We start from the raw sequence: 15,680 nt of genomic DNA on the forward strand, positions 1-15,680 counted from the left end.
AATGCAAGGCAAGTATAATTTATACTTTTACTATAATTTATAATAAAGACAAAATGATTACGAGTGAAAAACAAAACTAGATAAAAATTAAAAAAGAAAGATGATTGAAAATACAATATAAATGAAAATAGAATACAAAATGAATAGAAAGTACAAAGTCCATACAAATAGAATAAAAACATGACTTGAGGTCTTCTTCCAGAAACAAAGTGCAGTAGGAATAGAGTTCAGGTTTTAGAGCTCACTCATGGACATGTGAAAAGAAACATATTTCTAACCTGGATTGAAGAAACTGCTACATTTGAGGCACATCTAAGATCTTCTGGCAGTTTGTTGCAGTTGCATGCAGCATAACACCTAAATGTTGCTTAGTTTTGGACTATGGGCTCTACAAGCTGGCTGGAGTCTATGGATTTAAAAGACCATAAGGATTGAAAAAAGCGGACTGGAGGGTCTTCTTGTTCGTCTTCTCTGATGAGTCCAATTTTCAGCTTTGCCCAACACATGATCGTCTGATGGTTAGACTGAGACCTGGAGAGGCCTACAAGCCACAGAGTCTTGCACCTACTGTGAAATTTGACTCATCAGAGAAGACGAACTTAGGGACCTCCAGTCAGCTTTGGTTCAATCCTTATGGTCTTTTACAAACCTCAGCCAGGCAAGGTACAACGTTGTCCCGGAAGAAAAACTTGCTTCCTTTTGCTCTGACAATGTTCCCCAACTCTGAGAAGTGTTTTTTCCAGCAGGGTAATGCTCCATGCCACACAGCCAGGCCAGTAAAGGTGTGGATGGAGTACCACCAGATCAGGACCCTGTCATTGCCAGCCCAATTTCGAGACCTGAATCCCATTAAAAAAACTCTGAAATGTGATCAAGAGGAAGATGGATGGTCACAAGCCATGAAAAGAAGCCGAGCTGCTTGAATTCTTGCGCCAGGAGTAGCATAAAGTCACCCGACGGCAATGTGAAAGACTGGTGGAGAGCATGCCAAGACACATGAAAGTTGTGATTTTAAATCAAGGTTATTCCACCAAATATTGATTTCTGAACTCTTCCTAAGTTAAAGCATTAGTATTGTGTAGTTTAAAAATGAATATGAGCTTGTTTTCTTTGCATTATTCGAGATCTGAAGACACTGCATCTTTTTTGCTATTTTGACCAATTGTCATTTTTCTGCAAATAAATTATCTAAATGACAATATTTTTATTTGAAATTTGGTAGGAATGTTGCCAGTAGGTTATAGAATAAAACAAAAATGTACATTTTACTTTAACACATACCAATAAATAGTAAAACCAGAGAAACTGATAATTTTGAAGTGGTCTCTTAATTTTTTCCGCGGCTGTTTGTCAAAGGGCTTGAAAAATTACCAAATTTGCCAGGGACATCAAGCCTGTAACCGTCCATCTCTGGTAGAGTTTTTGTCCATGGATGGAGCAAACTGGCTCTGTAGCGCCCACTAGAACATTGCAAAAAACCCTGCGCATTGGGGTTATTTTGGCGTAGCTTGACGAATTCTGTACACGTCTTCATCATGCTTGGACGCACCAAAAAGTCTCTAGACGCCATGGTGGCACGTCCACAGGAAATCGCCCATTTTGAGTGGAAGCTTTGTTTGACGGCGGTTGGTGGTTGGAAACTTCACTTTATTTCCACACCTCCCATGTGATTGAACTCCTCCTACAGATTTAATGGTTATGCCTTCAAACGTGGTCAGGTTACTCTTTAGCAATGGGGAATTAAAAGTTATTAGAATCTTTTACAAAGTTTGAGGGGTGTGGGCGTGGCAGACCCTCAAACTATGCACTCTTCACAACTCCAGTCACTTATAACTTATGCATATATTCTCGAAAGCGCATGAAAATGAAAGTGGTGGATCATTATGAGACCCTCTGAATGCATGCCAAGTTTCGTGCAATTCAGTCCATGGGGGGGCCATACAATAATTCTTTTTTTATGTGACTGTACACCAACTGGCCTGTAGGTGGCCTGACACAGTTTTCTTCGAATATCCTGAGAACTGTAGGGCTTAGGAGGGCCACATGTTTTTTCTATGTTTGTCTTAAGGGGCCATGTCAACTCATCCCATAACCACTCATTTTATGTACAGCGCCACCTACTTAAAAATGAAAAATAAAACATGAGGTGATGTAATTGCAGGTATCTCTGCACATAAAAACATACAAACACACAAACACACTGACAACCATGACTCATTCTGTGCCAAAACCTACTGAACAGTTCGGCGGTCATATTTTGTAACGCTTTGTGTTACGTGTTGTTTCTTATGCCTCTCTGTTCTATATATTGCAGGCGCTCCATTTGTGGTCAGTTCAACAAGTTTGTCCCAAGGCAGACCCATTTCATTTTCACATTTGGATACCTCTTCAAAGAGATCTTTTCCGTAGTTGTGCCATGCATTGATTTAAATCCCAGTTCCTCTATAACGCACAGAGTTGAGTCCACTCCACGGATGAAGATTGCCTCTGGGCAGTATCAGATGTGTCGCTGGTCTAATCCACAGCAAGGGAGTATGCGATGAAATCTTTCCCTTTCCCATCAGCTGTTGTTGAAGATTGGTTGCAAGGTCACATACACAATCAGCAACAGTGTTTCTGCTCAGGCTCATATTTAAAAATGTATCAGAGCACACAATGTCGAACTTTGATCATGCAGTTCTTGACAAACTCTCCCTCGGTAAAGGGTCTGGCTTTCTCCGCTATAGCCATCTCAGCTACTACAATAAAGCTTGCCATTACAGCAGCCTCACGTTGTGATTTGGCTTTCTGTTGTGACACCAGCCTTCTTTTCACCTCCTCTAACTTCTGGAGCTTCTGTTTCATGTCCAGATGTTTGTAGGCTACTTGTCTTGGTGTTTCGTTTCATAGTGCTGTCTTTAATATATTCTTTCAGTAGGCTACAGCCAAGTCTTTTGAAACCCCCTGTTTTCAAAGTCCACCTGTTTGGACATTTGTGGGGGAGAGAGAGACAGGCTGCAAGCTTAACGTTGACTTCAGGTGATGAGGCTGCAGACATTGGGGCAAGGGCTCGCGCTTGCGTTTCTAAATTGATGTAGGCTACCAAAACGGTGGCAGTGCATTGTGGGACTTGCAGTATTAGTGGTGCGTGCAACATAGCGGTGGCCGTGGCAGACCAGCTTTGATAGACATATTATTTGGCGGGCCAAATAAAATTACACCGTGGCTCTTTCAAATCAATGGAATTTTTTGCAACATTCTGAGGAGCCGGCAGGCCAGATGAAATCGCTTGGCGGGCCGAATCAGTCCCACGGGCCTTGAGTTTGACACATGTGCTCTAATTACTATATTATTCAAAATTATTCATTTGCGGATCTCCGCCTATGGTGTGTGTGTGTGTGTGTGTGTGTGTGTGTGTGTGTGTGTGTGTGTGTGTGTGTGTGTGTGTGTGTGTGTGTGTGTGTGTGGCATGGCCAGCACACTACAGGGAGGGGGCTCTCCCCAGCCAACCCACTACTATACTGCCTGTGATGCATGTGCCTTGGGGCTGCGTTAACTGTTGGTTTGCTATAATATATTACAGTGATGATTTGAAATGATACAGGGAAAAGGTATTGAACGGAGAAAGGTAGGTGCAAAAAGGCATGGAAAGCCAAGACAACAGCTAAAATCTATCAATTACTAAAAGCAATCCAGGCCCCTTGTCAATGCAAAGTAATATCAGCTGGTTCAGTCCCAATTGATGGCCACAAAAAGGTGTATCATTACCAAGATGTCACACAAGAAACATCTCATGATGGGTCAAATTAAAGAGCTCTCAACACCTTTGCAACCTTATTTTTGCAAAACATACTGATGCCAGTGTTAAGTGTTGGGAAGTGGAAAGATCATAATTTTACCATAAACTGGCAAAAAAACAAGTACAGGGCGTGGCAAAATCTCAATGTTCGCTTGTGTTACTGTAAACGTCAGCAGCCTAGTTTTGTTCCTCATGGTCAAATTAGCCAGAAACCATTGAGAAATGTCATGCCGCTCTTACTTCATACTCAACCTATGGGCTGCTCCTGGAGTAAAGTGCTCTTCGCAAGATTTCTGAAAGAGGAGTGAAAATAATTATCAGAGTTGTCCAAGAGCCAAGGACCACTTGTGGAGAGCTTCTGAAAGACCTGGAATTAGCAGGTACAATAATTTCAAAGAAAACAATAAGTAATGCACTCAACCACCATGGCCTGTATGCACACTCACCACGCATGTAAGGTAAAATCAAAATGTATCGAATTAAATGTGGCATACACAAAACAGCAAATTAGGTTCACACGGAAAAAGGTAAAGCCAGACCTGCAGCAGGCCATAACTCAGTCTGAGTGTCAGAATGGGGAAAGATGGCACGTAGATGAGAAAACACACAAGAAAGCAGACTGGAGAAAACTCTTGACAATGTTCAATGTGCAGGTAAGCAGATCAAATACAGAAGTACTGTAAAGGAAAAAAGAAGCACAAACATCTTGTGTCTTAACACGTTCTCATTCCCAACTTGTCAAAAAGTGAAGCTTGGTCAGTGGCCCTATAGCGTCAATAAGTGACGCTGTAGCTACCTTCTAGCGTAATTTTTCGTCACGCACACAAGCGTCATTTTTCGACGCGCACACAGTGAATTAGGAAAATAAATATGCAACGTCCGTTTACCTTCTAGCGTCATTTTTCGACGCGCACACAAGCGTAATTTTAGGCCACTGACCAAGCTTCACATTTTGACGAGTTGGGAATGAGAACGTGTTGGTCTTTACTATGTCTAGAGCTGACCAGACGATATGTAACCATCTCATGATCGATGGGGGGACATCACAGAACTGAGCTTGAACATTTCTTGTGTTGGGCAGAAGGCCTTCTCCAGCTATCGATGTTGATGTATCATCCTTGCCTGCATTGCATTGATGGTTGTATTGTGTCATCATTTACCAAGTAAACTCATCTTGCTACAAAAAAGCTTCGTCCTGTGACTCCTCTCTAAACCAGCACGCAGGTAGAAAATACCCAACACGCAAGACTCCATTGCTGAAGAAAAAGCATGTTGAAGCTCGTGAAATACTGGGAGAATATAGTCTGGTCAGATGAGGGCAAAATTAAACTCTTTGAATGACATAATGCACACCATGTTTGGAGGAGAAATGGCATTGCATATCATCCCAGCAGTGAAGTTTCGAGGTGGGAATATTATGGTGTGGGGCTGCTTTTCAGCATATGGTACTGGCAAACGCCACACAACTGAAGGAAGGATGAATGGAAAAATGTACAGAGACATTCTTAATAAACATCTGCTGCCATCTACCAGGATTTTGAAGATGGAACGGGGGTGGACATTTCATCAAGACAATTAACAGCCAAGGAAACGCTCAATTGGTTGCAATGCATACGACTAGTTTCTCCATACAGCAAGCGTCTTAAAGTTGTAATTGCCTACAAAGGCTTTTGTACAAAGTATTATATAAATATCAGTAAGCGTGTTCAATACTTTTTCCCTGTGTCATTTCACAACTAATTTGTTTTGGTCTCTTTGTATGTTTGGATTACTTGGGTTGTTACCAACATCGGGTGAAAATGTAATGTCAATATCACCTTTTGAAATATATTTACTGAGAAAAATGGTGACGTGTTCAATACATATTTTACCCGCTGAATATGGGGTGTCTACATTTGTGTGTGTCTGTGCTTGTGCATGTCTCTGTGTGTGAACATACTGTGTGTGAGTTCCAGTGAATAGGTATGAAAATGTGTGAGTTTGGCAGTTGGTAGAACAGGGACCCTCCTGTGTTTCACAACCCTATAAAGGGAGTTTGCAGTATTGTATCACTTCCTGTTTGTGTTGTGATCAGCAGGCTGGCTGTCACTCTGATGCTACAGTGTTATGACATCATCTGACCTTTAACCCGCATGTCCACATGACAGATCAGAGAGTCCAGAGTCAGTGTGCTGAACAACAACTCAAATCTCACTCAACTCATCTCAACTAAACTCTGTTTGTCTCACTCTCGCTCCCTGATTGTATGATACACAATCTTTCTGCCTGCGTGCCAGTCTCTCTGCCTCACTCTCTCTCCCTTATGGTAGACAATTTGTCTGCCTGCCTGCTAGTCTGTCTGTCTCACTCCTTACCTATGCGACAAATTTTGTCTGCCTGTCTGCCAGTCTCTCTGTCACACTCCTCACTTATGAAACACAATCTAACCGTCTGTCTGCCAGTGTGTCTGTCTCACTCCGTACCACACATGTGGTCCTCACAAAATCTGCCTGTCTTCATTTTCATCCACATCTGGTCTGGTGGGGACCTGACAGAGAGAGAGAGGGACAGAGACAGAGAGATAATGAGAGGTAGAGACAGAGAGAAAGACAGAGAGATAAGGAGAGGTAGAGACAGAGAGAAAGACAGAGATACGGAGAGGTAGAGACAGAGACAAAGACAGAGAGAGAAGGAGAGGGAGAGGGTGGGAGAAAAAGAGAGAGCGGGGAAGGAAAGACAGAGAGGGAAAAAGGGAGAGAAAGCGGGAGAGAGAGATGTGCAGAGAGAGATGAGCCCAAGTCTGTTCTGTTTACTGTCATTCCACTCTGTTACTCTGGGCCCATTCTGTGGTGAGCAAACCCTTTCCCAGTGAGCCACGCCACACCCTGCGAAAGGCATTAACCTTTCCAGAGATTCATTCGGAATTACTGATAGTTTTGCTCTGTTGCACTGGTACATTTTTCTCAAATCATCCTTAACATTATCAAATAAAGTATGCACATTTAACTCACTAAATTACTTAGTTTCTCAAAAAATCATCTATCACATGTAAACAAATGACGTCTGTATGACAACTAATTTAGCAAACATTCCATAAACATCATAACACTGAAACTGACAAAGCATATGGTTGACACATAATGATAATGTGTTTAACCTATATGCATGTCATGATTTATGAATAGACACCTAGATGTTTAGGGGGGTAAGACCCATATGCATGTCATGACTTATGAATAGACACCATAGATGTTTAGGGGGGTAAGACTACTTTGAATGTCATGACTTATGAATAGACACTATAGATGTTTAGGGGGGTAAGACTCATATGAATTTCATAACTAACAGAGTGAAAAGACACCTAAAGTTTTAGGGTTGTAAAACCAAACTGCAGATGATTGTACACAAACATTTGCATAAATATGCAAAAGCATTTTCAAAATGTTTAAAAGAACGAGAAATTGCCATTATGGTGTGCAGAGGTGACTAGATGATTTGGAGGTTAAACAAACAGCTTTGTGAGTTTTATGTCTGATGTGAACAAATTAACCAATGGTTTTTATTGTATATAATCTCACATATAATCTGAGAGACGCCTCTTTTTATTCTACGGAGGAATCTTTTACCGGCAGAGGGAGTTCTCCAATGTGATGTGAGTCATATTATTACCACTCAGAGTCCCTTCAGTTCATCCTGGCGTCCTGTAACATAGTTCTTCACAGTGTTAATCCATTAAGGAACTACAACTCCCAGGCAGCACTTCCTTGTTTCTTGTCGTTCTTAAAAGGGCAACAGTGCAGCGATGAAGATTGGGTCCCAGTTGCTGATAGACATAAAGCAGGGGTGTGAAACTCAAATACACAGAGGGCCGAAATTTAAAAAAAAAAATCAAAGTTGAGGGCCGGACAGTGAGGCAAGCGCTCGCGCTTGTGGGCCTAAATTGACGTATGCTACCAACGCGGGGACAGTGCATTGTGCGACTCGCAGTATTTGTGGTGCGTTCGACGTACCAGCGGCCGCGGCAGGCGAGCTCTGATAGATAGATTAATAGGAGATAGATGGATACTTTATTAATCCTGAGGGAAAATTAGGCGAGCCAAATGAAATTTCACCGTTGCTCATTCAAATCAATGGAACTTTTTGCAACATTCTGAGGAGCTGGCGGGCCAGATTAAAAGGCTTGTAGGGCCTGATCAGGCCCGCGGGCCTTGAGTTTGACACATGGGACATAAAGGATACCATGTGGTACACATTCTCCAACAAATGTACACACACACACACACACACACAGTCTGTGATAGAACACACACAGCCTCTCTAACATTTGTTTTCTCTAACACCTAGTCTTCCTCTGTCTCTCTGTAGACGTGTTGAGATACATAGAGTTCCTCTGAGTAGTTGGAACTGTATGTAATCACACTGCCGGACCTACGCAGACAAACAGAGATGCCAACCATGAGAGCAATCAAACTGGGTTGGGGGGGTAATGACGTATTTACCCTGATCTACCTTCTTTCATTCAGCAGTTACAGTATGTATGTGTGTGAAAGTGTGTGTATGAGCGACAGTGGTACAGTATTAGTGATGACCTCCTCAGCCACAGCAGATAAGATGATGATTAAGTGAGAGATCAGCACACTCCCTCCCTCCCTGTCTCCTTCCATTTTCTCTCCTTTCTCTTTCCTGTCATCTTTACATAGTGTCTGAATGGGTTGCAGTTGAGCAGCAACAGCATCACCTGGAGAGGATAATCCAATCATTGAGGCTCTTAAAATGAATGGATTAATTATTTAATGAATGCATCTTGTTTTATAGTCAGGTTGAGAGTCTGATGAAAAGGTCTATCAGTGGTTATATACTGAGAGTCACATGATGTGGTGTGTGTGTGTGTGTGTGTGTGTGTGTGTGTGCGTGAGTGTGTCTGTGATGAAAAATGTTCATTAGTGGTTCTATAGGCTCATCAGGCCTTTATGTTATGCAAGAGCACCCTCTTCAGGCATATAACCCCGCCCCTTCAAGTGGTCCATAAAATACGATCCTCACTCAAAGATGCAAAAAAAAATTGTATGTATGTTCCTTCAGGCTTTTCCTGACTTTCCAACTGTTGAGCTCCCGGTAAGACTGTAACATCATTAAGAGGCACTTGTCTTTGTTTTCCATTGTTGATAGTTAATTCCAGATGTGGCACCCAGCGAGGCGTCCAGAGGTGTCGCCCGTTTTACTGTGCTGTTTTGAGGGAGCACGTGTTACCACAGATGAATCTGTATCCTGGTGACCGCAAGTAACCTCGATCCCAGCGCACGCAGACGGGCACGGCTATAAAGAGTCTCCGCGAGAGGGATGCTGCTTCTTCCCGAAAGTTTAGAGCAATCACCGGGACGGGGTGCACGAGAGCAAGAGGCAGCGGTCTGATTTCTCTCTGAAGGAAATACTCTGGGAGATCAAAAGGGAGCTAGCGTGCTGAGGGTAAGGTGTTTATACTTTAAATTCATTCATTTTATAGAGCTTAGGTATACCCTCAGAAGTTCAAATGTATGTTTCTGAGGTAAATTGTAGTTTATATTGTGTCTGCCGAAGCGCAGTCTATAGGTCCCGGTGTGTATCGAAAGCTTTCTTTTTTTACTGGTAACTTTGGAATGCCTGCTGAAGTGGCGACTTGTTACGCATATGGAAAAAGACTACTTTTGGATTCACGCAAATTAGTGTCAAGGAGTAGTCTGTCTGTTAATTGATGAATGTGAGTTAGCTTGGCGAAGGGAATAGTCTCCAGTACACACCGCGAGTGGATCACTCGTCAGTCGTACAGTGGTAACACCTTTCTCATTCAATACTTTTTGTTTCAGCAAAAAACTAGTCTGTGCTGATACATTATACAGCTAGCTCAGAAAGGCAGGATAGATTCTTTATTGTTTGGTTTTGGACAGCAAGAAGGTCTGGATTTTTAATCAGGAATAGCTGGCGTAAAAAATGCCTAAAATGCGGACGTTCGACTTGTGAAGGATCAAAGCTGGAGTTAAGAAGAAATGGGAAGAGAAGTTAACTGTGCATGGTAACAGGCATCCTTGTACCTGCACCGGTAGAGAGGTCCGGTCTAGGTATCATCTTAGCTCGTGAATGATAACGGGGATATGATGCTCGAGTTCACAAGGTTTGAAGATGTTTCAAATCATGCATACCGGTTCGTGCTGTTATACGCACACACTCAACCTTACTGGCACACACTCGTAGGAGTACACACACCCATATGTAATGAGGGTTATACATGAGATAATGGGAGATAGCCAGATAGTAGCCCTGACGCACCGAGCGGAAACGGAGCGGATTGCTGAGGCCATCAATTCACATATGCGCAAGCACGTCTCCAGTTGTGGAAGAGATAAGATCAAGTCTTCAGGTGTGTTATATTTCAGGCTGTCAGAGCCTAAACGACTACTGAATCCCACTCCAGAACCACCAGCGTGGGTGTTGTGCTATTTGGAGTGTATGGCCTTGCCATGATGATCTTGTCTGGATGGGTTGACGAGGTGCTTCACACTCAACTTTAGCAGTGCATGAGGATAAAGTGGGACATTCTAACTGAGTAGTTGATTTGAAGTGGTAATGCCTTTCCAAACCCACACACACACACACACACACACACACACGTTGATGAGGTGTTGATGTAATCACCTGTAAGCAGTGGTCCCTTTATCACTCAGAACAATAGGGCCTGCCTGGCTGGCCATCAGCCTCGATCACCAGCTTGAGTACATTTACATTCTCAGCCATCAGTGCCCTGATCAAACACACACACACACACACACACATCCATGTGTATCCTGCCTGGCCCAGAAGTGCCACTGGCCAGTTAAGTGTCTCCTGTACAGAATGGCACCCCCCCACCACCCTAATCCATCCCACTTCGCCCCTCAACTGTCCTTTGTTCTATGGAACTCTGGGAAACCTGACCCCCGCATCCCCCACCCCATCTACACACACACACACACACATCCACAGGCTGCCCAGGAGGACAGAGAGGACTGAGCTCTCGCATCAGGAGGCAGATAGACGCCTGCTCTTTGGCCCAGCCACCTTTGAGCCGGACGCTGAGAAAGCGTATGTGTATGTGTGTGTCCTATGCTCTATGCTCACGGTGCCGTGTGTGTTTGTACCTCAGAGTGGCACAGGTAGCTGGGAGAGATGTCCATCTCCACACAGCTGGGACTCCTGTTGTGGAAGAACTTCACCTACAGGAGGAGACAAACGGTGAGATCAATTATCCTCCTTAATTTACCCCTTGCTTTGTCCCTCGCTCGTTATCGCTCTCTTTTTCTTTTCCAATCTGTGATTCCTCCCTCTCTTTGGCTCTCTCTTCCCTATGTTCTGCTCTTTCTCTTCCAGTCTTTGCACCCCTCTTTCCCTCTCTCCTCTCTTTCATTCTATATTTCTTTCAGCTGCCCTCCCTCTTTTCTGTCTATCACTGGAATTCAATGGGCCTCTGTTTTTTTTCTCTCTCGTTTTCTCTGTTTCTGTACTTGTGTCCTCTCTCTTACTCTCTGTACTCTCTTTCTATGTGATTTAATGGGTCGTATTGACATAAATTACCCCCACTCCCTCCCTCTCTGTCTCGCTTTGTTTCTCTCTCTACTGCGGGCTTTCTCTCTCTCTATCTCTGTCCCAGTGTCCTGTTCTGAAGTCCTAGTTCTGAAGTCTTCATGTGTTTAAACTGATTGCTTGTCTGTGATGAGTAGAGTTATGTGTAAACTGATTGCATGTCTGTGATGAGTAGAGTTATGTGTAAACTGATTGCTTGTCTGTGATGAGTAATGTTCTGTTTAAACTGATTGCTTGTATGTAATGAGTAGAGTTATGTGTAAACTGAGTGCTTGTCTGTGGTGAATACTGTTCTGTTTAAACAGAGTGTTTGTCTGTGGTGTGTTGTGTAAATCAGTAGGTTTGAATCTGAGCCTATCAGCCACTGAGTGTAAGGCTGATCGTCACTTTTAATCCACTTCTGAGGCCTGAGCTTCTATGGGACTTTACAGACTTATGGGGTTTGAGCTTCTATGGGACTTTACAGACTTCTGGACCTGGTTTTGTGGCCTGTATCCGACTCGTTGTGGGCAGTTTGTGAGGGGATTTGGGCCTGAGTCTTGTGCTGAGATTTAGTGCCAGTCCATTCAGGGGGATAAAATACTCACAGAGCAGAACACAAGTCACCGGGTTCATAGCAACAGGGCGCCGTAGCAACAGGGTGTCCGGTCTCAGAGGTCCTAGCAACAGCGGGAACCATCAGTAGGGTGGCTGGTCAGGGACTAACAGAGCTAAAGCTTTGCCAAGTTGAGTGTGACCATGCTGAGTGGTCAGAGAGCGCACACGCAGGGAAAACAGCAGGGGTATATACACTCATAGTCATCCCCATGTGCAAACACATGCACTCTGTCCATCCTTCTTCTATCTTATATAACATACACACACACATGCTTACACACAACACGCAGAAACATACATATACAAACACACACGCAAGCACATAGACACACATATGCGTACAAACACACACACACACACACTAACACAACACGCAGACTTACAAACACACGCACTATTATGGAAGTGCAAACAGTGTGATGATATTAAGCAAGGATTGAAAGCACATTGATAGTTATGGGAATGAGGAAGAGTTAGAGAGAGACAGGCATTGTGTGCGTGTGTGTGTTGTGAGAGGGGTAGGGGGATGCTCTTCATCTCTGAAAGCTCTATTAGCAGCCTCCTGGTTCTCATGGGACAGAGCCTAATGTCTTCTACAGACAGCACTCTAAAGAAAATGCTGACATTTGAGTGTGTGTGTGTTTTTTTCCCTATGACAGCTTCAGCTTCTGGTTGAGATCGTCTGGCCCCTCTTCATTTTCTTCATCCTCATCGCTGTGAGAATCAACTACCCACCTTATGAGCAACATGAATGTGAGTACACAAACACATATGCATACACACACACACTCATAACAGACCAGATTCCCTTAGATACATTTAGAACATATTTGCTTCAGCTGGCATCTGATCTTGCATGTTGTGCCATCACACACATAATCAAAATACCTGATGTTCTCCATTATAGAAAACACCAGCACATTTACTAACTAATCACTCCCATTGCATTATAGAGGTCCCTGAATACTTACACACACAAACATACACACACTAGCAGCATGATTCAGTAAACCAGCCAAAACCAGTCAAAACAACATGTATTATACAACCTGGGTGAAGAATGAATTTACACTAATATGGCTGATCACCAACAGAGAGTTTGTTCCCACTTTATGGGCCCTTATCATGGGCTGTTATCACACACTGAATACCTCTGGCAGTAATATGTGTGTGTGTGTGTGTGTGTGTGTGTGTGTGTGTGTAATCAGTGGTTGGTAAGGACAGCGTTTATCAAGGGCACTGTATGCTTCTCAGGTCACACACATGTCAAGATAGTCCATCACATTAAATCCCATCACCTTACAGAGCTGTTAGCAGTTGTGCAACGTGTTGGGCTCTTGTTCTCCTGACCCCACTCTACTTACTGGTGCTCAGTTTGGCTCAAGAGTTTATCACACACAACCACACACACATACACACCATGTCTGCATTTAAAGTGGAAGTGGAAATGGCAGTTTCGCTTCTGCTTCCTGTGACTTGGGTCACAAACTGAGAATGTGTGTGTGTTTGAATGTCTCAGAGATGATTCAGGACATTAATGTGTGATTTGGGGCATGTTTCAACAGCATTCTCAACCCCCGATCACAGATCACGTCACTGATTATAAACCCTTAGAGTTTTTTTGGTTTATCTTTGCTTCCCACTCATTTTGTCCTTTTCTGTTTAATCTTCTGTCTTTAAACCAGAACACTTGGTGTTCTCCTCCAACTCCTCACTGGCACAGGCCAGCAGATAAGAATGTCAAATAACTGTATTTTTCCCAAGCGCTCGATTCAGCATCGGCGCTGCTGCTAGTATGCTAATGCTTTACATTTAGTCATTTAGCAGACGCTTTTGTCCAAAGCGACGTACAAGGGAGAGAACAGTCACGCTCACGCTAAGAGCAATAAAACCTGGTGTAACAATAAATACTACTTTTTTTAAGAAATAGAAAACGACAAAGCTAGAAAAATGCTAACAGTAACACGGGCATTAGCCCCAGCAGCTGTTAGTTATCTTATCAATGGAGAATGGCTTATATCCCCGAGCCAGTTGGCAGTCTTAAGGTTGCCTGATAGCAGACCTAGTCATTGGACTCCTCACACACTTTTACACACAAGGCCAGGTCCTTCCTAGAGGGAAAAAAGGATTAGACCAAAGGTTGCGTATAGTGCTTAGGCAATCACTGCGTTAGCCCCCCTGATAAGATCACACACGTGCCCACATGCACACACACACAGCTGTGCTGATGCTAGTGGGGGAGATAACATAATCTGCAGGAACACACTGATCATTGCATATCACACAAACATGTGAACTTACATACAGTTTCGGACACAATCACACAAACATACATACACTCACTGATAAACACACTCACACGCAAAAATGCACACACTCATGCACACACACAAACAATGTCCGTTCATTGAAACGCACAAACCAAAAGTCCACTCACTGATGCCACTAATGATCACATTCTAAGTGATGATGGGTTCTAATAGGGTCACTTATATGTCTTATTTGTGATGACTGATTGATTAATTGATTGTCTGATGACATCTGTGGGTTTTCAGGTCACTTCCCAAACAAGGCTATGCCCTCGGCGGGCACATTGCCATGGATACAGGGCATTGTCTGCAATGCCAACAACCCCTGCTTCAGGCACCCAACACCGGGAGAATCACCGGGGGTCGTCGGCAACTTCAATGACTCCATGTAAGCCTCAGCCAATATTTTGTGCCACTCTACCTCTGTCCATAGCCACATCCACACCATTAGTGTCATAATAAAGTTGAAATGGCTGTACTGTGACATACAGTTCTGTTGAGTATTACCAGAGGTAGTACAGTGTCAAACCTGTTTCTATGGTGTGACATAACTACCATAATTTCATCTCATCTCTCTCTTTCTTTCTGTGAGTATACCCATATCCATATAAGTTGTTAGAGGCCTGAGACTTTAGGTCTGGTAAAGGGTGAGAACCCTCAACTAGGGTGTAGTTCCTGTGAAAGTTCCTGTGGCTTGACTCTTGAAGAAGTTCCTAGCTGTGAAAAGAGGCTGTTCTCAGTTTTATCATGTTGTTTTGTGTATGTTTGTGTGTTGTTCAGAATCTCTCGTTTGTTCACCGACGCTAAGAAGATCCTGCTGTACAGTCAGAACGATCGCAGTCTGGACAGCTTCAAGCAGCTCTTCCACGCATTCAAGACCCTGCAGAACAACTCTGAAGGTAGTGTGTGTTACTGATGTATCCTGTGTGTGTGTGTGTGTGTTAATCTGTGTGGGTGTTGTATCTTGTATGTGTGTGTGTGTGCAGCATCTTGTATACGTGTGTGTGTTGTATACTGTATACGTGTGTGTGTGTGTGTGTTAATAAGTGTGTGTAGAGGCATTTTTAGCCATTGAAAAGATCTGGAGCTAAGTCAAGTTTGCTTGGGGCTTGTCCTTTTTTTGTTTGGCATTGGTAAGTAGGGGAGGTATATCTACCTAGATGTTAAACTTACATGCGTGAGAAAGACAAATTCAATTTCATTTTTATCCCTATATTGCCTTTATGTGTAACTTTGTTTCTCATGTTGGCTTTGGTAATACTGTTTCTTATAGTCAGTAAAGCAAGTATTTTTAACCTTATTGAACTGAGAGAGAGATCTCACTTGACATACTTGGCCATTAGTTTACAAAGTTATGTTTGCATCAACATAATTCAATACATTGGTACATACCCATTGTAGGCAACATACCAACGTACCAAATA

At 43.2% G+C, this 15,680-nt stretch overlaps 1 protein-coding gene across 1 annotated transcript in view; it reads left to right on the top strand.

Moving 5' to 3' along the window:
• Nucleotides 1–10,936: 10,936 nt before the first annotated feature.
• LOC308368883 (phospholipid-transporting ATPase ABCA1-like) overlaps nt 10,937–15,680 on the top strand; it is a gene marked incomplete at both ends in the record, with an annotated part of 29,166 nt that continues 24,422 nt past the window's right edge. Inside the window, 4 exons of the mRNA XM_080843171.1 lie at nt 10,937–11,002; nt 12,607–12,700; nt 14,503–14,644; nt 15,037–15,155. Coding sequence (XP_080699297.1) covers nt 10,937–11,002; nt 12,607–12,700; nt 14,503–14,644; nt 15,037–15,155 — 421 coding nt within the window. The remainder of the gene's footprint in view (nt 11,003–12,606; nt 12,701–14,502; nt 14,645–15,036; nt 15,156–15,680) is intronic.

This window comes from Sprattus sprattus (assembly GCF_963457725.1).
Source record: "Sprattus sprattus genome assembly, chromosome: 8".
NCBI classification, from domain to species: domain Eukaryota; kingdom Metazoa; phylum Chordata; class Actinopteri; order Clupeiformes; family Clupeidae; genus Sprattus; species Sprattus sprattus.